Source organism: Synchiropus splendidus, chromosome 3 (assembly GCF_027744825.2).
Source record: "Synchiropus splendidus isolate RoL2022-P1 chromosome 3, RoL_Sspl_1.0, whole genome shotgun sequence".
Lineage (NCBI taxonomy): Eukaryota > Metazoa > Chordata > Actinopteri > Syngnathiformes > Callionymidae > Synchiropus > Synchiropus splendidus.
This window is the reverse complement of record NC_071336.1, coordinates 34,094,148-34,120,023: the sequence shown is the minus strand read 5'-3', so window position 1 is coordinate 34,120,023 and position 25,876 is coordinate 34,094,148. Positions and strand designations below refer to the sequence as shown.

Genomic DNA, 25,876 nt, shown 5'->3' with positions numbered 1-25,876 from the left:
TCCATCTAATAAAACAAACACAGATCCGGAGACTCAGAGTCGACCAATGTCATTATCAAAAGTTTCCTGTATTGAAACTACAAGTGTGAACCACAGTCCACCACTCTCTCCACAACTATCACAGGCCGGTGTCGGCTGTCAAACGGCGTGGAGCTGGAGAGAACTCTGCCTAGTGGAATAGGGTTTAAAGGAAGGCTTCCAGGACGATAACACGAGGGATGATCACCTCTACTGCACAGCTAGGGCCATAACAAGTGAGAGTGCGAGGCCTGAGCAACAACGTCTTCAAGGCAAACAGGCGCTGGCCATGTGGCGAGCGACATGAAGACAGAAGTCGGGATGAATCGGCTCACACTGCCACCGGCACCCATACACTCCGAAGCTGCTCCAGTCTCCCACAAAAAAGTCTAACAATATAAAAACGTTATCAGAGTGTGGAGAGTCTTTTCTCATGAATCTCCTCTGATGTGAAAGGGACTTGAGAACAATCAGGAAAAGTTGGAGACAAACTAATTTGTCTTCCTTCTTATAATTGGCTAGGAGGGGTAGGAAACTTCATAATGATGGCCTTCACCACAAAGGCCTTCCCTGGAGGACGGGGAGAAATCCACATATCAGCCCGACATTAACAGGCTCAGAGATTAGGCTGAATTAGCCCCCGCTGCTCCCCAGCGGAGCGGTGTGCAGTGACACCAGAGAGCCCAGGAGGAGGAGAGGACCAGCGGCTGGGAGAGACGTCTGGCATCCGGAGAGGAAGACGGAGTGAGGGACCCGGCCCAGACTCTGTCGTGGTGACCTTGAGGGAGGCCAGGGGAGCGGAACAGCCCAATTACGACCTCCGCCCCGCTCCCTGATCCCCTGCCGGCCCCTCCGTCCCCTCCACTCCACGGCCCCCTAATGAAAGAGCTCAGGCCAGCGCCAATAATGAGCGGAAGCAACACACACACACACACACACACCAGCGAAACTTTAAGGGCTCCTTCTGTAATTAGCCCAATGGGGTTACGGGGGTTGTTTTCAAGGCTTTCACTGTGTTCAAGAGCGTGACAACACGTCTCGCTGATGCCAGAGCAGGTGAGGGGAGACAAACACTCCCAAGACTCGCCCTCGGAGCAAAGGTGACACTTGCACGATGGGCGGAATTAAAGGCCCACCATCCAATTGCTTCCTCTAGAACCAAAGTGCCCAGCTGTGGTCTTAAACGGCTAATTACGACCTCTGATTGGGTCCCACAGTAAAACAGTCTGTGTTGGCGCCTCCAGGCGATAAGAGAACCACAGCGATCAGCTGGCGGGACGAGCCACTTCCAGGCGACCGCGGTGAGACGAACAGACTTACAGCCAAGATTGTCATCTTCCAGAGAAGTTTGAACTCTGGTTGGAGAAAAGACGGTTGACTGGAGAGGAGTCAGTTTTAGCAACACCGATCAGAGAGTGGCGGTGGGGCAGAGGGAGGAGGAGGGGAACCAGGTGCGTGGGGACTTGAAGAGGACAGCAGAGATGGATGGCTGGGAGAAGTGAGTATTTCTGTACATGCTCAGCCACTCTCCGATGAACTTAGCATCTGCCAGTGCGTATTAATCAAGTGGAAGAGAGGAAGTAATCCAACAAGTGTGACTGCGCCAGAACTATCCCGACCTCAACTTTACAGGCTTAGCAGGCTTCTTAAAAAATGTTTCCTCTGCTTCTTGTCCTCCCTTTAAAGGTTTATCATTCCCATTAACCCGGGACGACGGCACGCTGCCAGCAGGGCACAAGGAAAGATTTAGCCCCTGACATATGGAAGCCATTTCCTCTCACGTGGCCCCGGCTGCAGCCAGCCACGGCCTCTTTCAAGACATTGTGTGTTTACACGAAGCGGTCTGTGGATTTTTCACCGTCGCCTTATTTCGCCGAAGGAATACACACTTGCCAAATGTAAATAGAGCGCGTCCCGCTCGAAGATTCTGCGGGGAGGGGTGTGTGTCTATGGTGCAGAGGCCCGGGATCTTTGTTTGGAACAAGGTTAGAGCAACACTAATAATTTTTCCTGGCGCAGCTGCGGTGAAGTTTGATGACTTCATTCAAGACCAGAAGGTTTGACTGTGGTGCAGCGGAGGCGCATGGTGTTGACACAGCAGGACGCTAAAACAGGAGCGGCACTTCATGCTCAGTTAGAGCTAGTGGCGGGTACAAATTTATGAAGAGAAGGATGTTGAGCTATCAAGGCTTTGGAGGTCCCCTGCCCTGACCACAAAACGGCCCCCTAAAAAGGTCCACTGAACCTCAACTCAGGTGCACAGACACTCCATCAGTCAGTCCCCCAGGACTTCAGAATGTTTCATTATTATTATTGTTGTGAAGTGAAATTAGCTAGTAAAAACTATGTTAACAGTATTTCAAGTGCAAAGAACACACACACAAAATAAGTACATATCCATGCTAAATAAAGCTGATGACAAACTAAGTGCATCTTTTTCATGATGATGTCTGTCAGTAGTTTCCAGGCTGACAGCATGTAGTGAGCGCTGGTTGTTTGGTTACGGAGCTGCTCACAGGGGCGGAGCCTGACAGCCAGCCAATGAAAACAGGAGCTGCTGATCTGCTCCACAGAGAGTCAGAAACAGCCTGGAGAGAGGTGGACCGGGAGGTCGGCCATGTTTGTTTACGTTCGACCCGTAGTATTCGGGTGACGCTGCACTAGTCAGTTCCGCTTTTTACGTCCCTCTATTCTATATTTCCATCATGAGAATTTGGACATTTATGAATGGATTCGGGATCCTTCACGTCTGAATCACGACCTTTGGTGGCAATACTTGTGCGCAAATGTGGGGATTGGTTCACTTTGCGTTCATAGTTACGATCACAACATCGCCATCGCCTGGAGGGACTGATTCGTTTACAGTTATATCAAGGACCCAGGATCATGGTGTGACGTGTGCACGACAGTTCATACTCCATACTCGATCATCCAGGTGGTACCAGGAGGGCAGAGAGTCAAATGTATGGACGCTCAAAATCTTGACCATAATTTGAGTGCAGTTCAGTTTTAGGATGTGCACGAGAGGAAGTAAAGACAGACTCTTTACAACAACCTGGAGAAATTCCAGAGAGAGAGAGAGGAGTGAAAGAAAAACAGTTCCACGCTCATCTCTCATCCTGATATGTTACACATGTGGCCACAAGGGGCTGAGTGAGGTGGGAACGGGAGTCAGGTGTCAAGTCCTTTCCTGACCGAGGCTGACAACATCGCACACCCCCCTCCCAAACCTCACCTCAGTTTCACCGCTCCTCAGAACCACCCCCCTCCTCCCCTCCACTCCACCTTCATCCCACCCAGCCGCTGCCTGCCACGGCTCTGAAAGCCTAAACCCAGGCGGAGGAAGAGACGAGCGCCTGACAGCGGAAACAGAAGCACTTTAAAGCCTCCAAACCCTTTCAGGGTGATCAAAGAGGCCACAGGAACAGAGCCAACCGAGACCCGCGGAGAGAGGAGCGGGAGTCGAGACAACCTGAGACCAAGAGGAGGGCAGATATCCCGGGTACTCCATCAAAACAGAGGTTTCATTAGCGCCTGTCACAAGCTCAAACAGTGACTTCATTTTCCACATGACTTATGACAATTACAGATGATGTTTAACCTTTGGTTCATGGTAGTCCTGGTGATGCCCGGGCAAAGGCGGTAACAGCTGGTTTCCTGTCTGCTCTCCACTCAATGACTTTAAAAGTCTTTGCGTCACCGAAGTACAGTTTGGTGCAGAGTGGTACACAAGTTGTGCAAAGGGGTACAAACAAGCCACAATGGTATCTGGAAAATGACCAGGTTTTCAAGGGCCAAAACATGAGCCCAAGAGATTGGCAAGACTCGTAAAACTGTACGTTCCTCAAAGTGATGTTTGTGACACAAAAACAATGGGGAAGAAATTGCTTCTTAACAGTTGTGTGATGTGTGGAAACGCCTGCGGTCGACCGGCCAAGACAAGAGGAGGGTTGCCAGGCATCGGAGGGGAACTATGTCCCCCCCTAGAGCTCAGCGGGCCATGTGTGACCCGCTCACATCAAAGGAGTGGGCGGGTTGGGGGGCGGGGGAGGTTATTCTATTCAGGGGTACATCAAGCAGGATTCCCCATCAGTGGGATACCTCTGGAGGCCTTCCAGACATTCCCACAGACCGCACCATCAACTTCACACACGCCGCTGTTTCACTCCAATACTCAGCAGGTTCACCGTCGCCTTCCGTCTGTGTCTCATTCACCGGTGCGGTGGAGCAGTGAGGCAAGATTCCTGTCGGGTCATCTCGAGTGATATTGGCAGGGTATGAAGTCCGTAACCAATGGCTCCAGATGTTGGAGGAGTCATGAACCTGTGAGTGTCAAGTGTGAAAGATGGTGATCTTCTGACATCAAAGTCAGAAGTCTCTTAGAACATTGGACTGTTTATTTCCCGTTTTATTTTGGTGGGGTTAGTCTGGTCTTCCTGTGTGTACCTCGTCTGTCTTGCCTGTGTCGCTGTTGCTTTGCGCCCCTTAATGTGCCCCTCTGTTCCTGTGCTCCAGTGTTGGTGCATATACCTCTGAAGTTTGGCCAAGTCTCCCCTTCAAGTCAAGAAACTATTGAGGCGAGTCCCTTCTCAGCTGGTCAAGTCATTGTCTCGTCTTGCCCCATCAAGTCAAGTCTCCACATCAAGTCAAGCAGCAGTCTGGTCAAGACCCATCTTTGTCTAGTCAAGTCCCTGCTGGAAGTTTAAAAACTGCTTGATCGAGTCCTGCTACTTCTAGTCAGGTCATCATCTCATCTCAAGTCATGTCAAGCCTCCACATCAACTTAAATAACAGTCTGGTTGAGTCCTAACTTGCCTGGTTAAGTCATCGTCATGTCTTGCCCCATCAAGTCAAGTCTCTACATCAAGTTAAGTCGCCGTTGAGTCCTGTCTGGTTTGATCACCACCAAGTCATTGTCTCGTCAAGTTAAGCCAAGACATGTCACGTGTCATCTAGACATTGTCTTGTCTTTGCTTGTCAAGTCTTTTCTAGGTGTGTGGTCCTGTAAGGTTTCTGCTTGGACTGAACACCATGGTTAAACTCTGATCCTGCTCCGTCCTACAGCCCAACAGATCTCATGACATCTTGGTCGGCCGGTAAAACCTCGACTTCTTCCAGACAAGTTCGCCGCGACTCCACCTTGGATAAGCTTTGTGGGTTTCCTCTCGGAAAAATCCTCCGTTACATCGTTTCTGGCTCCAATTTAGGGAGGGAAGGACCCAGAGTGATCCAGAGAAAGGTTTGCGACATGAGTCACAAGTTTCATCAGAGACGTCTTTCTCTTATTCTGCCCTTCAGTTTCATCTCGACCAACGGATGGAACAAGCGTGCATGGATCCACTGCAGATCACTTTAGATAGCACAAGTCCTCGGCTAGTTTGAGTCCATGAGGGAAGGTTACACCACTCTGGTTAAGTCGTAATGACGTAAAAAGAACAAGGAGCGTCGAGAAAACATGCAGTGAAAGACACTCAGCCTTGCACAGCTGACGTACTCCTCTGACACGTGGTGCGGGATCTTCAACTTTATGAGGTGAGCGAAGGGTAGAACTGTTTTTTGGACAGCCTGATTGAAGCTAGGTTTCAAACCCAGATAAAAGGCCGGTGAATTGTTCAAAATGAGGGGAAAAAACGCCTCACAGCAATCTAACAACAACAGAGCCTTTAAATGTATTTTCTTCTCTGTAACTGATTCTAATCTTGTTCCAACAAACTAATCTGAGAGTTTACTTCATCCTCAAAAGGAGCGATTGCTGTTGTCAAACCAAACAAACGGAGAAAGCGCAGGAGGAATTAGCGCCGCTCCGTCAGAGGTTGGAGTTCCTCTGGCATGCCCCGGGCCAATGACAACACGGCAGGAGAAACCTGTTCAACTCTGGAAGAAACAGGAAGGATGCAAGTCTGTCTTTCCTCTTCCTCTCAAGTCTCACAGGCACTGATGCTTTTACACAGAATCTCAGCTGGCGCCTGCAGCTAAACCGGATCCAAACCCCCGCCGCCGCCTCCTCCAGCGGACCGGTCAGGTAATGAGCAGGTGAGAGGACCGAGTGTGGCCCTGGACTGTGAGGATTTGTTCGACGTCTCAACATGATCCTCCTTCAATTTCACCGCTTCACACTGCGCCGCTGAAATGAGCCGCTGCTCGGCCGGACTCCAGCGCATCACAAACAATACGCGGCTCCAGGAGACAGCGGAGACACACGGCTGGAGCGGGTTAATCCTTCACACCCATCCCAGCAAAGGAAAGACAGAAGAAACAGATGAAGGAGAGCAGGAACCCACGGCTAAAAAAAAAAGCTCCCCTCACAGCTGAAAATGTTTTCGGAGTGAAATCCATCACGCGTTCCTAATACATACTTCTGAGAGGAAGAGTGGAAGAGACGCCGGAGAAAGGCGCGCGCTCGTGGGGAAGTGAGCAGACCTAGTCTACTTTATTCAGGCCTTTTCATCCATCTTACTGGACTAATAAAATGTCAAGTTGAGTTCCTTGATATTTAATCACAAAGGGAGCGTGGCGCTGCCCGGTGTCGGCTTGATGAAGCTCGCGGAGGTTTAGGCCCTGCCCCAAGTTTGGACTAAGATGGGGACCATTTCGATTGTGTTTTGTTGGTCAGATCGGTCGGGGGCTTTTGGAAGAACTGGACTGTTTTGCAGTGTAGCCATTTGCGCGTTGGTTAGAGCAGTGTCTTTTTTAATCCCAACGCTCACCACCAAAGGAACCTCGACCTCGAAGAAAATCCCACATAATTTGTGAATAATTGTAGCTGCTGAGTCTCGGCTATTTTGACATGTTATTTGCGGAAAATGTATGTGTTTCAACACGTCTCCAGAAAGGTTCAGACAATAAGGCAAAAATACATCATCACATTTTAAAGAACTGTTTCAATTTCATCACCTATTTGGCATGGTTTTATTCTAGTTTGGGGACTTTCAAGACAAAACTTTAACATTCTTATCTCCAGCTTCATAACAACATTCATCATTCTTCATCTCTTAATATCTTGGAGCAAATTTATTTGGTTCTGCATTTAGTTTTAGCCACAAAACGGAGCAAACTTTGATACGAGTGTCAATAAAGTTTTGAAGTGAGACCCAGCGGGCCGTGTCCATGGAACGGCTAAGCTACCGCAACTAGCTTCACTCCATGTGGAGGATTGCAGCCATGATATTTCCACGTCCCGTTTTCCCCTTAGATACTAAACTTGAATCTCAATACAAATCATGTTACAGCTGCTCTAACCAACAGTGTCATTAGGGAAGCAGAAGACGTTGGTGCAACACTTAAGGCAGCGGCGTAACGTGAAACTAAACTGGAGTTAACAGGCCCGTCCCAGACGATTCTGACTCGGTATGAAAGGATGTTTCATCAGATAAGAGAGATCTCACTGGCAATCTTTTTATGTGATATGAATTGATTCTCTTTGCCGTGGAGATTTGCGAGATCTCACCGCTCTCCTTCAGCGTGTAAAAATACCACATGCTTGTATTTGCATTCCAGAAATGGAAGCCTGACGGGCGAGTTGGATGACAGGGAGGGAGAAGGGAGGGACGCGGGGTGGATGGGAAACCGTTGCCGGAGAGGGTTTAAGACTCTGTTCCTCTGGTCTCATTACTGCAGTAACTGGCCCCCGGAGTGGGATCACGGTGCGGAGATCACAGTGATGGAAATGCCACGTTTCTGAGGCGCCGTCGCGCAGAAGAGCTGCAGTTCACCGCCAACTGTCTTTGGGGTAGTACCAGTACTAGCACAGCTACTCATACCACTACAGCTACTACTATCACCACATCTGCCTCAGTCACTACCTCATATGAGACTAGTACTACTATTATGACCAGCCAACTTCAACTTTTTTGTGTATCTTCTACTACTACCCTCAATAGTGCTACACCTGCAACACATTTCACTGATACTATTGTTCTCATACAACAAATATTGCAACACTACCTTCAACCTCTACAGCTACTAGTGCTTTGTAGCATTCCTAATGCCACATTACTCTTACTACTAACATTACAAAAGTCTGGTAGCACTCAAAAAGCGTCTACTACTCGAACCACTATGAGTCGTACTGGAGCTTCTGCTCAGAAATGTTGCCTCAGACACTGCATAATTCTATTCATATATATACCATTGGTATTACATTATACTATGAAAGGTACTTCAATATTCACAGCAGCTACAGTTGTACTTTATCATTACCTCTTCAAATACACCCACTAATACTATAAAGACAGTTCAGTTTATTATACTCTGCCAGTACTGTCTACATTACACCAATCAGCAGCTACAAACTCCATCACGACTAGTAGTACTGCTGACAAAACCCACATTTCACTTCAACAACTATTGCTTAAACAGGAATCAACCACAAGTACTGCATGCAATTACTGTGTACTAGTGCCACAGTTACTGCTGTTACGACTAGTTCTACTATACAGGGCTAACTGCAGGCAGCTACCGCGACTTCTGCCGTTGCTCCTTCTAGTTACAGTAAAACAGTACATTTCAGGGAGGCCGTATGCACGAGTATTAGCGTCACATGACGGAGTACTGCGATGCTAGATATGAACATTAGCGGCAGGGGAGCAAGTCTTTAAGGAAGGAAGGCCGCTGGAATGCTCCCCAGTCTGTTCCATATTTGGGATGAAAACCGTTGTGACTCCGCTGTGATTAATAAATGCAACAAAAAGCTGTTTTCCTTCAAAGAATCGATCAGAGGTGATAAACGTGGCAGCAACAGATAAAGAATGTAAGCGACACGACAACACAGGAAATTATTAATGAGCGTGAATAGAGGCGACGCGGAAATGTGCGGTGCAATCTGGCGACACGCAGCGAGCTGCTGGCACCTGCCTGTTATCTGGTCCCCTCAGACCTGCTCCTCCATTGTGGCGCCACAAAGCTACAAATTGAGATCTCAAACATGGAGAGGCGGCGCGCGAGTGGCAAAATCCAATCCACTAATGTCTTACATGCGCAAATTCAACGGCTTCTATTGGAGATTAATGTTCCCGCCGTTTATCACACCTGCAGTCAAAGCTTCTTCTAATAGAGCCCAAAATAAATTCCACCCTTTTCATCAGCAACAATGACAAATAATAAATAGCAGTTATTTAACAGCATTTTCATGCGCAAATGGATTTGTCATGTGACCGCCGGAGTGCAAGACGCCGTGACTCCCACGGAGGAAAGACGGGAATCAGCGAGCGATGTTCGGAAGCCAGTTCATCTCGGCACAATAACAGCCGAGTCTCTTTTCACCCTTTTATGTTGGGCGGATGACAAACACAGACGTCATGACCTGGCATCCTTGCAGACTCCTGACGGCTATTTTTGAGTAAGTTGACTAGTTACCGACTACCTTTGCGGTGAGTCGTCAAGTCGGCAACATGTCTGACTGTAGCGTGGTAAATAGTCTAGTCAACTAGATGAGTCTTTTGTGAATTGTTCCCATACTTTTCGCCACATGTGCAGAAGAAAGCTGCGACATCATGACTAGTCAACTCATGAACGCGTCCACGACTAATTCAGTTGATTATAGTGGACTAGTCGTAGGACAACTTCAGCATTGACAACGACAAGCCTTACTGACCGCTTATAAACCAAGATATAACATTGCACTGACTCACCATCGCTATGTTGGAATGGCAAGTCTGAGAAGGACAGGTTTTGTGTTTTAGATTAAATATCATATTTAAAGGAGCAAAAATAACTCACTCACAAGTCACGCAACACAACAAGTTAACCAGCTGCAACTAGTAGCAAAGGGTTGACGCCGTTTCATGACACAGTATTGAAGGGTAGATGAGGTTTCATGACACAGTATTGAAGGGTAGATGAGGTTTCATGACACAGTATTGAAGGGTAGATGAGGTTTCATGACACAGTATTGAAGGGTCGATGAGGAGTCATGACACAGTATTGAAGGGTAGATGAGGTTTCATGACACAGTAATGAAGGGTAGATGAGGTTTCATGACACAGTATTGAAGGGTAGATGAGGCTTCATGACACAGTATTGAAGGGTAGATGAGGCTTCATGACACAGTATTGAAGGATTGATGATGTTTCATGACACAGTATTGAAGGGTAGATGAGGCTTCATGACACAGTATTGAAGGGTAGATGAGGCTTCATGACACAGTATTGAAGGGTAGATGAGGCTTCATGACACAGTATTGAAGGGTAGATGAGGTTTCATGACACAGTATTGAAGAGTAGATGAGGTTTCAGGAAACAGTGTCCTGATTTTCAGAGGCCACCAGGTGGCGCTGTCTGTTGTAAAATGTTTGGACTTGACCAACTCATTCAATGAAACCTCACATCACTTCTAATCCAAGAGCGCCATCTAGTGGCCTCTGAAAATTAGGACACCGTTTCATCAACCCTGCAACACTGTTTCATGACGCCTCATCTACCCAGCACTAAGATGAGGGTTGAGACCAGGCGACCAAACTGGATCCAGTCCAGTTCTTTGTCCATTCAGTCTATTCGTGACAAAGAAACAGTCACTTCTTGAAAATAAACAAGTGAAATGCCATCACTGGAACAAACTTGAAGTGAATTCTGAATTGAGTTAGGTCTCGGTCTTGGTCTCTCCCTCCTCATTGGTCTATGCTCTGGTCTTGACACGTAGCCAATACAACAAAACAACACTAAAAGCTATAAATACACAATTTTTTAGATTTTTTGTATTCTTCATGAGTCAGCATAAAACAGGAACGGCTGCATTTTAAATTCTGTTTTAATCTGAGCCAACCTGTACAAGTCTTCCCCTGCCGCTGACAAAAGTTTGGTGGGTGAGGTGTGGCCCGCGGGCCTTGAGTTGAACAGCATCATTGCTTAGCCAGCTATCAAGAATGTCATCTTCCTTCCTTGGTTTTGCTTCTTTTCGGTGCGTAATGACAGATCGTAATTCACGCTGACAGCACAACGGTAAAGCCTCTTAACTCACAGAATCACCAGAGTCGGCAGCAGCTTCAATTTAGGCTTCACGTAGTGGTTTGCCAAAATCACTAAATTAAGATTATCACAGTTGTGTTACAGTCAAAGTCTTTGGACCTCTCCACTATCACTGTTTTCTCCACTTGAAAGTGATTTGAGGTTCTACTGAAGGAGGTTCTGTCCCAGAACACTGGGGTGGGGTTCTCGACTCAGGACTCCGGCCTCTCTGAGCTGGCGCATTAGAAAAAACAGATACACTGTAGCTTCAATCTTCCCACTTTACTGCGCGAGCATTTATCTCCTTTTCTCTCTAAATCCTGAAATTGCCTCAGAAGAAACCCGGCAGAGATACTTTCCCCTCCAAGTGCTGCAGAACTTTCTTTCTTCCCCTTTTTTTTTTTTTTTTTCCTCCTCCGGTGAAAATTGAAGAGGCTTTATGTCAAATGCGGCTAAAGCGCCAGCCTCTCCATATCAAACAACGCGGCGCAAAAAATTACTGTGGCGATGATAAGGCTGCCAGATAGAGTGGGAGAGGAGCGCGGGGGAGGAGGGGGGAGTGAAAGGAAGTGACTCTACTCAATTATACTGCAAAATTGGTATGACTGAATATTTTTCATTCAGGTGACTGATAGTATCAGAGGAGCTGCAATGCAGATAAATAAAGGAGCTTCTGTCAAGAATAAACACCATTAATCATGAAGCCAGCGACGGCGTGACCGCCTGTCCCCCCCCCCACACCTCCCCCGCCCCTCACCCTCATACTTGCTCCGCCGTGGAAGTATTAGTGAGGAGGAGCAGGAGGAGGGGGGCGGCAGGAAAGAGGTGACCTCTGAAGTCACAGGGAACAGGTCTTGGACAGTTGAGGAGGAAGATGAAAAAGTGGCCTTCTCTCTCCACGCTGCTTCACCGTGACAGCGACTCCCAGATGATCCGATCTGATTATGAAACAATCCTCGCCGTAATTTATGGCTCCACCTTCAGACCTGCTTCCGGCCAGACAACAGGCAGACGGGACGCAGTTCCAGGACAGAATTATAGATGCAGAGAGCTTTGATTTGCACGTACAGCATGTTAGCAACAACTTTATTTGACATGTGGCTTTACAGATGGGGAAAAAAAAAGTGCAGGATTTTTGGGTTTAGATGGTGAAATATTTAGAGTGAGCTAAATGAGCTAAAGTTTGTTCCTCAATGGGCAGTGAAACTCATGAGATGAAAACACCTCGCAAGTTTAAAGAAACGTACAGCAGAACAGTAAAAAAGGAATCTTTTCAGAAAGAAATCGACAGCAAAATGAAGGAAAAATGGCCATATTGGAAAACAGGTTCTGAATTCATATTCCAGTTGTTCCTTCCTGCCTGCTCTTGTGACAGTGGCAGAGCCTGAATGGACTCGCTGCCATTGCATTTTGGACAGTTCTATATATTAGTGCTGTATTTTAAGTCTTTCTAGTGCCTTTGTTCTACATTGTTGATGTGTTGTTGCTTTGTCTTTGTGCCACTATGCTGCCGACAAGCCAAATTTTCCCACTGTGGGAAGAATAACATCAATCGAATCTAATGTGAAGAAAAATGAACAAATAAACAATATAATAATAAATATATAATATAACTCAAAAACAATATCATTTGTCAATCAAATTATGATACAAGTTTTGACTAAAAATTAAGATAGAAAATAACTTGTGACAAGAAACAACCAATCCTCACAAAGGCAACCTTCCACGAAAAGCACCGCCGTTTGAGGGCGGCTGCCTTCGGCGTCAGTATAGGACGCAAAAGTCCACTTTCTCAACCACAATAGATTACGCCATGGGAGTGAGGATGGGCTGCAAGCGTTGCAAAGAAAAGGGCGACAGAAAAATTGAATGAAAACCAGCGGAAGAGGGGTGAAACCCAAGAAAAATAGTGTCAAATGCCAAGGAAAGCTGGAACCTCAACCCTCTAATCCCTCAAACCTGAGCCTCACTCCTTCACTTCATCACTGACTCTAACCTAATCTCAACCATGACTCTAACCTCAGCCCGACTCCCAACGCTAAACTAAAAACTTCATCACTATCACAAGAGAAATTTCCTTGACACTTGGCCTCAAATCACCGCAGTGAACTGGAGCGCTACCAAGAGGCTAACGATAGCTTGCTAACCGGAGCTAACTGCAGGCGAAACCGATAACAAATAAAAGATTTTTATCCTACATTAAGCACTTTGCTTTTGTTATTTCCTTGAAAAGTTGCCATGTTTTCTGTACAGTGTTGTGCAGTATTATTGTTATTTAGTAGGTTTGTGTAATTAATTAACTTGTGACTTTTGTGTTGGCAAAAAAAAAACCGGTATCGGCCGCTTGGGACTATCGGCCAAAAAATGGTGATCGTGTTTACATTCTCAAGCACGACAGAGACGACATTTACGTAGTTTGACCACCAGCTGGATCGTGAATGGGTGAAACAGCAAAGTAAAAACAAGGAATGAGACTTGAACGTTCATAAGTGTCTCCTGACAGTTTATAAGCAAACCAAAGCATCACACTTGAATCTCAAATCATTTAAAACTGGGGCTTTTTCCCTGTTGTTTTCCAGCGTGTGTGTGTGTGAGAGGGAGTGTTTTCCATTCCCGGCCCGGTCCCATGTGCGAGGAGGTGTGCAGATAAGCGTGTGCTCTTTATGCTAAGCACCTAGCTGCTCCTCTATTCTCAGATCGGGCGTCTGACAACAGTTTATGTAAATGACTAAACAACGCGGCGCCCGTCTCCAGGAGAAAACGGCCTCCTCTATCTGTGAAGGAGCGGGTCGGATCATGAACTGTCAAGGTGGAACTGGGTCTCCAATGTGGAACCATCTTACCGGCCACACTTCTACATCTCTTCCGCTGAAATTCAACCCCCGCAACCCTGGCTGGCTGGGACCCGCCTCATGAACGCAATAGACAATAGAAATCAAATAACTTTTTAGCGATAAAAAGGCAATAAAACATGAAATTAATAATTAAAAATACAAAAGAAACATCAATAATGAATCAATATTTAATATCTATGAACCTAAAAGTGCACATGTTTTATATTTTAATTTAATTTGACATATAAAGAAGATGTGACAAGAGGGAGCGAAAGTTTGTTTCATTTCTGTTTATCAGACAAAATTCAAATTCAAATTTGATACGTCCAGAGCTGAAGTGAAAAAGTTCAAGATAGTTGGAGTCAACAAAAGGCAACGGGTCAAACGTTTCCTCTTCACTTGGACAAACTAAACAAACAAACTCTCCAAGAGCTTGTGAGTCAATTGCGTCTCTCCAGGCCTTTGTCGCTTCAGTTGCAGGGACGAGGGCCCGCGACTCAGAACAAACTCTGATGTCGATAATTGACTTGTGGCGAATTCTTGCGTTTGTTGGGATCTGTCGCCGGGCGACGGCGGGTCGGCGCCGAGCCGCATGAGAGGCTGCTTTTTGTTGTGCTGTGTACCGCGGTCGGCCAATAAAGCCTGAATGAAAGCCGCGGCCTCTTCGCCTGGGCCCCAAACCCCCACCCTGAAACTCCCATTGAGAGCCCGCAGCACAAAAGCGGAGGCGGAGGAGCTCCCACAGAGGCTCCTCTTCAGCCTCCACGTGCTTGCAGAAGCAGGACGTTTCTTCTCTGACAGTTGCTGATGCACATATGAGAATCACCGTGTCACTGCTAACACAGCAAGAAAGGGTCATGATCGGAGCGCAGTTTCTGATTCATAACTCTCATGAATCGGTGTAGCTAAAGAAAGGAGGGAACTTCTTGACAATAACATGAGCTTCTGGAGGAAGTAATTTTGGACAAATCCAGACGGATTCAGAAAAGTGAGACATTTTACTGTGAGGTTTCAAGATCCCATCCATCCAGAGAAGCTTCCCTCATGCTGGAGACTGCTCCAGTTCTTCTGGAATACGAGAGACATCACCTCGCCAGCAGGTCCAGGAGACAACCTCGACTGTCTGGAGGAGCAGACCTTCTTCTCTGAGTCTCTCCTGGACGACTGAGCTTCTCTCTCCAAGGGAGTCCAGACCAAAAACTACTTTGGGTCACTCCAAAGCTGGTGACCACAGGTGAGAGGAGAAACCCCGCAGTCAGTGGAGAGCTTTGTCTTCTGGCTCAGCTCTTTCTTCACCTCAGATTTATGACCGAAGCCTGTTGCTCTCATAATCTGGCATCACTCTTTTGTGATGAGGGCGCTCAACCGAGGACCCTCCCCACTGAGCTCCGCCCAGAGGCACCCCTTTTTGTCCAGTTAGTTTCTATAGCGTAGAAAATTCAGACGCTCCTGAACGCACAATCCGCATGCAGATCATAAACATAGGTCAGCAGATAGCGCAACTACTTTAATGTACGGCAGCCTGAAGTGGACAAAAGGGTCATCTCACTCAAGATTCATGAAAAAAGATGAAAAGTTACAGAAGTAAAATAAAAAAATCAACATCAAAAAGTTCAAGAGCTAAAACCTCAACCACTTGGAGTACACGATGGTGACTTACTGTGTGTGAGTAACACAGCAAGAGGTTTACTGAGCAGGTACACACACAAAAAACAACCTTCCTACGCGACTCAGCTGTGAACAAAGCTATTAGGACTCATGGGCCAATCTTTAATCTGAAACTTTCATCTTGGGATGTTGAAAATATATACAAAACCATATTAGGGTTTCTGTTCCAGCTTCGCTGTGACGCTCAAAGGCCACACAATGCAAGTCCGCCCACGCACTGCTACCACAGTCCCTGTGTGTTATCCATGTGACCGGATGAGGACGCGACTGATACAGGTTTACAGGTCTGTGTTAAAACACAGTTAAAAAGAAGATGAAACAGACACTATTCTCTTTTTACGTGTTGCAGGTTTTTCCGAGTCACAACTGGAGTATTCCTCCTGACTCTGCATCCCGCGGAAAAGGAATTTGGAAAATGTCGTTCAGGTATAAACACCAACTCTGGCAAAGCCCCGGGCCTTAATACTGAATGGCGTATTCACACCTTCCCTCTTGCCTTCATAAACTAAACGATTAGCTTCGGCGTGCGCTGGCGCTCCTTCGGTCGAGGTGAGCTGAAGACGGAGGGGAAAAACAAAGGACAGTTCATTTGTGATTTCCTCTGCTCATTTGAAGGCAAATTAAGTGTCAAGCAGCTAATACAGAGCATATTTCATTTTATGAGCTTTTAATTTAATTCCACCGCCTCATATCGCTGGAGCCCGTTAGCCGCGCTGCTAACGCCGGCACCTCGCGGAGGAGGCAAAGGCCATAAATAAACATGTTTCAATTAGGCGCCTCACAGTAATAGGATATGATTCTGCTCATTTGCCACGTACAGACGGAGGATGTGTCATTGTGGCGGGGAGGAAACAAGCTGCTGCGCTCCGGCCACGGTGCTGCTGGTGCGCGGCGGCGGGGGGAAGCCGGCTGGATTGATGGAAGCGCCTCGGGGCCAAACCAAGTGTAATTACAGGCCATAATGAGAGGCTGCATGGGGAAGTACCGCAATAATAGTCCCTGTGTACTTAGGCATATCTGCGCCAGGCTAACAACGATTCATTCTGCTCACCGAGGAGAACTTGTCCTAAAACAATTCCATATTTCTCCACAAGTCGACTCGTGTCCTTCATTTCCCCCGAAGCGGCGCTGAGCGTTTCTGTTTGCCGAACAAACATCCCGGAGGACGATGGATCGCTTCTTCAGTCAGTGAGTGGGATTGTTTCCTTGCCTCTTTTTTTTCGTGCGCCGGGAAGTTTGGACGCGGTTAAAACTTTGTAATCAGCCGGCTGGACTGGAAGAACAAATCATCTGCCCCCTGATGAGCTTGGCGGTGATTTCCATGCCGACTGTGCCGCACCACACTCGCATGAGTGCGCAGTTCAGGCCTTTTGAACGGGAAGGAGAGGTCACTGGGTCCGACTGAAGCTCTGGTGGGGTTCACCTGCGCGGGTGAAAGAGGTCTGACTTTGGACAGGCTCACGGTTCCGTCCCTGAACAAGTCAGTCCAGACTGAAATGTTGCACATCAGGCCAAACTGGCTTCAGCCGGGAAAATGAAATGCCTCGATCTAGTAGATCTGGGGTCACCTACACGCATCAAACCACTTCCTACAGCAGCGTGTCTGTAAAGACTGAACGAAGCATCAGTCGGTGAGCCGCGTCTACGTTAAACTACATGCAGTTGGACAACAGTCCAGGCCAAAAGGTTTTGACACACCTTCTGATTCAGGCTTTTTTCTTTATTTCTACTACTTTCTGGACTGTAGATACACACTGAAGACTTCAAATGTATGAAGAAGGATGTAACTAAAATATATAACTGTAAATATGGTTGATATTTTAGATCACTCACAGTAGCCACCTCTCCATTTGTTGGCCGTGCTGCAAACCCTCGGCTTCTCAATGAGCTTCATGATGGAGTCACCTGTTGGAGAACCTTGTCAGGTGACTCCAACCTGAAGCTCATGGCCAGAGTCTTAAGCATCTAAAATATAAAACATGTTTTGAGTCATTTCACACTTAGTTTGCTACATAATTCCATAGGTGTTCATTCATGGTTTCAATGCCTTCAGTGTGAATCTACAATGTAAATAGAGAAATTAAGAAAAAAGGTAAGAAAGGTGTGTACAAACTTTTGGCCGGTAGTGTACATTTGTAGTCACATGATGGTAGTAAAACATCATTAGTATTTTGGTGCTGCATCAAGTAACATTTTTTGTGCTCAAACTAAAAACTACAATTTTGGCCAAAAACACGAAATATTTCTTTTCCTATAGAAATAAAAAGTGTGCGTCAGACTCACATCATGAACTATCACATAGTAACCTACAACGTGAAGCCCTAATATTGTGTACTGAAGCAGTGGGTCTCTGCAGTACAGTGGCCTCAGGCAACCCATCCTCACTTCGATGGCATAGTATATTGAGCTTGGCAAAGTGGACTTTTGCGTCCTATAGTGAGTTGCATGTTGATGATTGAAGGAGAAGCTCCCCATTCTGCAGCATATCCTGACGCTGTGGGCTTCAATGGAAACCGACATCCAGTGCAAATCAGTGAAGAGAGCTTCCGCACGTCTCCCCCGCACCTTAAGAACACACGCAGCTGTCAAAGGTTTTTATCAAACTATATTATTCCAGGAGCAGAAATTGTCCAAGCTAATTCCAGGCTGTGTTTCACTATGCTGATATCCAAGGTCAGCGGCGGAGAAAACTCCTTCAGCTCAGTTGCTGAGGTGCTTCAAGGCCAAGTGTCCAGAGTGTTCTGAGTTGACGTCCACTGCAGCATCCTCCCTTTCAACCATGCGCAGAGGACTGAAACATGTTGGGAGGTTGCTGTTATTTCAAGGGTTGAAAACAAACACAGCACATAATTATCCTTGTTTTATGTGACCGACACTGAAGATGTACAAAGCCCGATCCTTGCTCCAAAAGTCATTTGTGTAGCAGGTTTCTTAGCGAACAGATGTGCAACTCTCCAGCTGATCCCATCAAACTTGAAGCTCTGAAATCCTGACGGTGCAGTGTGCTCCTCCTCCTACAGGAGGCAGCCTCCTATGTAAATAAGTATTACAGCTGAGGCAAAAACCACTAACAGTATAATAGTGACAAATAGTTTCCTTGGTATTAAACAGCTCTTTGCCTAACGACTCGGATAAATAAGCAGCTGAGCCGTGTCGACGCTGACAGCTAACCAAGCACCGAGATAACTCCTGTCCAGAGAGAGTGACTAAAGACACCGCCGCCGCACAACTACCCTCCCTTTAATTCAATTCTCCGTCCCCATGTCAGTCCCCCTCCCTCCCCTAACCTGCGCTCCACGTCGCGCCACAGCGCTGCTGACGGATAACAAGCCGGGCTGTTTGTGCCGGAGCGTGTTCGGCCCATTATCTCTGCATAAGCTAAATGCTAAATTATATTTGCCATTTTGTTTGCGGTGACACGGGGCATCAATCACCTCCCTTTTTTATTTCCTCGCCCCCTGAACACACGGCGAGAAGGATGAGAGGTGGTGTCGTGAGGGGGGCAGCAGGGGGATATAAAAAATTCATTACGCTTAGTGGCACATCAGCAAGGGAGAGATATGACTCCTGAGGAGGAGGAAGGGGGAGTTGATAATGATGAAGAATATCAAACATAATGCGGCCCAAGTAGCTGCCCCGTCCAATTTGTCCTCGTCGCGCAGTGATCGCTTCCTTCGTGTCGGCGCGTGAAAAACAAGGACGGCGCGGGGTCTCTTCGCAGTCTGGATGGCGAGAATACAAATGACAGAGAGCAACAGAGACAGAAGAAAGTGAGCACCAGAGACTGCGGTGTTCTCCCGTGACCTGACCACAAGCGCTTCCCGGGACAACCACGCGCAGGTGCTGGCGAGTTCTGAATGAGACATGACAGGGTTCTCACTTTACAGCGGGCGCTAGCTACGTTACACCAACTACCATTTCACAAGATCCCATTATACTTTTACGTCGCAAGTTATGGTCGGAGCTGATGCGACTGCTAATGTCTTCCACATGTGCTTTGAAAACGTGTCACGAAACGATTATTTAGCCAAACACCCGTCTACCCAGCTGCTCTCACTCTGTCCCGATGCACCACCCCACGTGAAAGTTGCCTGGTGGGAAGCTACTCTGGAGGGCACAAGCTCCGCCTGTAGTATTAGCCAACGGTAGTGCCCGACTCGGGCGTCTGGTCAGCAGCATGGTTTTCAGCGCCAGAACCTCCGAGGAGTGTTCTGAGTCACAACAGCCGTGATAGTGGCTTGTTGGAGATGTTTCGAAAATGTTTCGGGTGATGAAACCAAGCGCTACATGTCGAAATAACATCACTGCATCCAGGCGAGTGCTTGCTCAGATGGAAATATAGTGTCTCCACTGTAGTCTAAAGCCAGACCAGACAGACGGTGTTTCTAGAGAGAAACCTTTAACCTACAGGTGAAATAGAACTGTTGAATTACTGTTTAGATAGTACGCATTGTTTTATTGTCGTTCATTGGTCAATAAAGTTGTTGGAAAACCTGATCTGGTGACTCCAACATGAAGCCCAGAGTCTTAAGAATCTAAAATATAAAACATGTTTGCTACATAATTCCATATATGTTCATTCATGGTTTCGATGCCTTCAGTGTGAATCTACAATGTAAATAGAGAAACTGAGAAAACGCAAACTTTTGGCCTGTATTGGACATTTGTAGTCACATGATGGTAGTAAAACATCATTAGCATTTTTGTGCTGCATTAAGTAGTTTGAAAGTTCAACGAAGGCAAAATTAAATCGTTGAATAATCGCGATGCTGATATGAATCAATGATTATCATTTCTGCCATAATCGTCCAGCCTCGTTCTCGTGCTTTCTCTAACATGCAGAACGCCACACTCAGTGCAGGGACTTACAGGCTAATGACTTGGCTACACTGGGAAATAACCATACTGAAAGTGTAAACTGAGATGATGATGATGATGCACTAAGAGTGATTTAAAAAAGCAAACTAATTCCTGCCAAATATCACACCAGAAAACCCAAATAAACAAAGACTGTCAATGCTGATACAAAGCACTTCAGTCACCATTCATGTTTGCTCTGAAGATTCATTGAATTACCATATTATTATTGAAATTAAATTACCAGCAACATGTTTTATCTCTAGATTTTAAACCCCACAAGTCAATAAAAGCCCAATTGAATTGAACGCAAACGTCTCCGCTGGTGATTTTGGGCAGGAGGCTGTGTTTGGGTGCAAACTGGATGTGTCGGGCCGCGCGGTGTCTGTCAGAGCCTCCTCCTCCTGACAGCGCTTGATCACTGCTCTTATGAGAATCACACGCTCGCAGGCTCGCCCGCTCTCATTTCCTCGCCTCTGACACATGTTCATTTGCGTGTCTCTGACACGCGGATCATGTTGCTTGCGCAGGGTGACGTGGCCTTTGATCCTGAGAGGCAGCCAGAGAGGAGTCCCGACCGGTGCTCGAGAGAAGGAGACGCTCGACGACAACGCAGGACAAAAAGGAAGCGAGGGGCTCTGGTCTGCCTTTGTCCTTCACTGAGGACCACCACTGACAAAATACGCATCACCCAGATAATCCAACGGATGAAACCAAGAGCTTCATGTTTTATAAATGACATGATTCATCCATTTTCTTTTTCAAGGTCAGGTCACGGGGGCAGCAGCCCACGTTAATAGACGCAGAGTTTCCTGTCTACAACACAGTGTGGTGTCACGGCGACATGTCTGAGTGGAAGGGCAGCAGGTCTACTGCATCTCTACGGTAAACAATCTACATGTTGAGTTAAAAGCAGACTTACACGGGCAGCGGCGGCACAGGCGAGGGCTCGTACATGTACCGTCCCTGGGTGTGACGGTCATCGATGGGCACAGGAGGATGGAAGGTGGAGAAGAACTGAGGAGTCGCTGCAGAGAACAAGCACAGAAAAGAACAGATCATCTCAACATCCAAAGGTGAGATCGTCCTCCAACCTGGGTCACCATATGATCACTAAACATGATGGAGGAATGTGAAACTGTCAGATTCATACTCTCATACTGCATCGCTAAGAAGATTTTGGAGACATTTTCATGGGTAATAATGGATGAATAATTGAAACCTCACACTCATGTCATGTTCCTCGCATCCTCTGACAAACACGTCTCTGAGGCTAAGTTGAAGAATATTGATTTCAGCTGGAGAATAAAGTCATTGATTGCATTTCTATCTGCCTCAAGAGGAAATAAAGACAAACAAAATGCAAAGTAGCACAGTGTTTCATGCGAAACCACTTCCGCTTTCCCATCTTTCAACAAATTCTCTTCTATATGCATCAGTCTTATGGCTTTTTAAACACTCGCATATGAATTTAACACTGAAATCTATGTAGGTAAGAACATGCACTGAGGCTGATCTAGCTCACGGTGTGTTTACATTAATACTGAATTTCATCTTGGGCCAAAAATGTTTTTTTCTGGCGTCATGAAATACCGGTGTAGTCAAGACCATGTCGAGATCAGAGCATACAGAGACCGAGACCAAAGTGAAAACAGAATAGAGAAGCAAAGGTCTGTTAGTCATGTAGACATATATTTTTCAACATAAATCAAGAACTGAAACTATTTTGCTTTGTAATCAGCCTGGTCTTGGTCTCTGTATGCTCTGGTCTCTACTTGAACACTGTCATGAAAGGACTTGGCGGGCCCCACTTGGCCCCCCAGCCTTGATTTTACCCCCACGAAATGAGGTCTTGAGGAAGAAGTGATAGATAGATAACAAGCATAAATGGTGTGAACCTCGTCACGGCTGCGGGCAGATAATCCCTGAAGCGCTTCTGTGTGTTCCACCAGAAAGTCTTCCAGGTGTGAAAAACCACTCTCCAGTCGCAACTCTTAGCTAAACAAGTTGAAACGAGAAAACAGCGGCAGGGAGTTTTACTTATGACTGACCTCTCAGAGGGTCGGCAGAACGCTAAACCTCGCGCCCAGAGCCAAAACCAACAAATCACAAGCGGCGCGTAGTTACACACGTCAACAAATTAATGCACACACTCCACAATTACCCAACAGCCTGAACACATGTCACTTTATTGCGGAGGCCGATGCCAAGTCGTGCATCACCATCCCCAGGCAAAGCCTGTCGATATCTGCATACCATCATGCAACAGGGTTCCACTTTTTTCTGGTGGGGTTGTAAAAACCCGCGGTGTTTGCCAAGAGGGCAGGCGGCCGAGCAGCGGGGTGCCCAACAGCTCCACAAGTGGCTGTTGATGCCAAACGCAGCTGTGGATCCCGCGGCACCGCTCGAGCGGGTTTACCTCATCGCTCATTCGTTTAGCGCGACGATTACTGCCAGCTGAGGTGAACAGGCCGTTATTCATCGGAGATCTGCCGTGGGGCGTTTACTGTAGCTTCAAGGACGACACTTTGAAATAGTACGATCCTTCATGACAACTTAAAAAAGGAAGCCAGGGCTTTGCACTGCTTTAAGGTGAGAAGGAGTGACACCGGCAAGAAAAACAAGGTGGCAAGGAGGAGGTTAAAATGGCTGCTTGGTGTGGTGCCTCAGACTTGGTCGCCATCTTCTTCTTTTCCTTTCAGCTTCTCCCTTCAGAGGTGGCTACAGCGGATCATCCTCCTCCATCTCACTCTGTCCTCTGCTTCCTCTTCTCTCAAACCTACAAACCTCATGTCCTCCTTCTTCTCCTCTCCTCCTTCTTCTTCTCCTCATCCTTCTTTGCCTTTTCCTCCTTCTCCTCCACCTTCTTCTCCTTCTTCTCTCTCTTTGGGCTTCTCCCTTCAGAGGTGGCCACAGCGGATCATCCTCCTCCATCTCCCCCTGTCCTCTACTTCCTCTTCTCTCAAACCTACAAACCTCATGTCCTCCTTCCCCACCACCATCAATCTCCTCTGTGGCCTTCCTCTCCACCTTCTGCCTGGCAGTTCCAACCTCAACATCTTCAGCTTGGGTTAGGGTTAGGGTTAGGGTACTTGTCCAGACTTGGTCGCCATGATGGTCCTAATTATTGTGTTTCTTCTTACCCTTTCAAACATTAAACCTTCCCATTAGTGTAAGGTTTGCAGAAGTCCCTTTGTCCACTTGTTATGGGAACGCCCCAGCAGTTCCTAGGTCTGCCCCGTGGCCTCCTCCCAGTTGGACACCTCACCATGAACCTCATCACCGGGCCCCCTCATTTCAGCAGGTGGTTCTGCAACCTAAAGGTTGTGGCCACAAGTGAGGGGAGGAACCCACTGGTCCATGGAGCTTTGGGATTTTGGCTCAGCGAGGTCTTCACCACACCAGTCGTATACAGTCCCAAGATGCTTCTCCAGTCCATCTGTCGAACACATTCCAACTCTTGTCACTGGACTCCTGGTGCTTGAGCAGCACACGTACTAGTCTTGGGCAAGTGTTTTTGTTGATATTTAGTCAAGTGTGACTGTGTCCAGAAAGAGTCCACCTTTTAAGGACATAGGAGGTACTTTGCTATTCACTGCATCAGCTCTGGGCCGACCCTCACGTCCCACGGTAATGCTGAACTCAGTTGACCCATTTGGGCTTCAGTTGATCAAATGCTTCCCCTCCAACATTCCCCAACACCATTGGCATCGCTACAACTTGGTCAATACGTGGCGCCTGAGTCCATCCCCCTCAGTCAAGAACAAGAACCTGAGATGCTTGAACTAGTACACCAAGCGAAAGGATTTCCCATGGTCCGAAATGACAAAGAATTCTCATCTTAGTCCACAGGTTAGACTCAAGCTTGGTGCTCACAGAAGCATCTGGCCGTCCAATGTTGGTGGCACAATCCATATCTGTTTTTTTACAGTAAGTTACAGGCCTTGTCACGGTTTGTTCCCTGTTTCCTCTTATCTGAGGTCGGCAAATCTACCGATCTAGGGATGAATATACCTCAAGGCTGAAAGAGACCAACTGTATTTTATATTCAGATGTTGAATGACGGGTGCAACCTCTCGCTCAAATTTGAACAGTCCACCAAGATTATCAAAACCTTTCAGACAGAATCCAAGAGATGCTCTGAGACCGAGGGATTATTTCACGTCCCATGCTGCAGTCAAACTTCCATTTGACCCTTTTCGACTTAATTCCGCTCCCACTCTCTCACCCGCACTTTTCGCTAAAAGGTGGAATTCTCCAAATCCAAGCTTCGACATGCAGATGATGTAATCTGACATCTCGGCTGGAAAGTTGCCTTCAGAGTCACAGAAGGAATTAAACAAGTGTTTTCACAGTACGAGTCTTACTCCCAGCGACTCGTAAATCGACGTTGGCATGTTCATTGGCGGAGGATCCCTTTGAGTTTTTTTGGGCGACGCTCGAGCGTCGTAAACCAGCTGTTTTTACTGTTACCTTATTTTCTTGCACAGGGTGCAGAGTTTTGCTTGGCCAAGACGACCTGGAATCTGGAGTCCTTCTTCAACACACCTAACTCCTCATTCTCCAAGTTGCCACAACACACAAATCAAGTCATTTTCACCGACATCCCAGGGAGAATTCAGCTCTTTTCATTGTCTACACTGAAGCTTTTGCATATTTAAATGACTAAATCAAAGCCGATTCTGATGTCAGTGACATCAGTTGGCTGTTGAGAGGCTCACAAGTCACCAGCGAAGTCCGTGACTCAGTTTGGGTCTTGATTTTGGGGGTTTTAAAGTTCAGCAAACAAAAATGAAACAGTGCTTTGGGGCCTTGTTGGACATTTTTCATTAAATACACACTGCAATTAAAGTTCCATGTGTTTTCCTGCAAGTCATGAGTCATTTTGGAGCTGTGTTAAAAGAAAAAAAAAGAAGAAAAAAATCTTGCACCAGTCACGGCCTGGGTCCGCAGCAGAAGTCTGATGTGTTTGACGAGTGAATGAAAGCCTTTACCAAACTGTCTGAGGACCTCTGCAGCGGTTTACAATAACACAGATAAGTTGTGAAGTCCTCCTCCGTGCAGTTCTGGAAAGTTTCTGAGCTCTTCTTGTGTAAAAGTTTGATGGCTCCCTCCTGGATGTTGGCTTGACTCAGCCCGGCCGACTGGAGCGGCTGGGGGAAGGCGGGCCAGACGTTTGGACGAGGCCTCTATCTGCTTTGTTTACACTCCTCAGCTATCGGCCCTTAGCTGTCAGATAAAGCAACCGACTCTTCCGATCGCTGTTTACTTTTGGCCTGATGGAAGTTGAGGCCTGGCTCAGCCGCCTGCACAAAATACACATATTTAATTAATGTACCGTTTTGAGGATATCAATTAGTGATGAGCACTTGAGAGAAAGGCAGAAGCCGAGGCAAAATCTGCCTTCTTTTGCTTTTCAAACCTCTTTTAGACGGCAGGAAAAGCAGCCGGGGCGAATTAACACGCCCACGGACCTTCACTGTACAGCGAGGTCACTGGAATCAAGGTGAGTCCAAGGTGAACAAGTACTTTGATTCAATATTTCATATAGAAAAATAA

General features: G+C 46.9%; 1 protein-coding gene across 3 annotated transcripts in view; it reads right to left on the bottom strand.

Annotated features, from left to right (window-relative positions):
* gli3 (GLI family zinc finger 3) overlaps positions 1 to 25,876 on the bottom strand; it is a 120,105-nt gene that overhangs the window by 25,395 nt on the left and 68,834 nt on the right. For all 3 annotated transcript variants that reach the window (XM_053860871.1, XM_053860872.1, XM_053860870.1), the window contains one exon: positions 21,240 to 21,345. In XM_053860871.1, the coding sequence (XP_053716846.1) occupies positions 21,240 to 21,345 (106 nt within the window). The remainder of the gene's footprint in view (positions 1 to 21,239; positions 21,346 to 25,876) is intronic.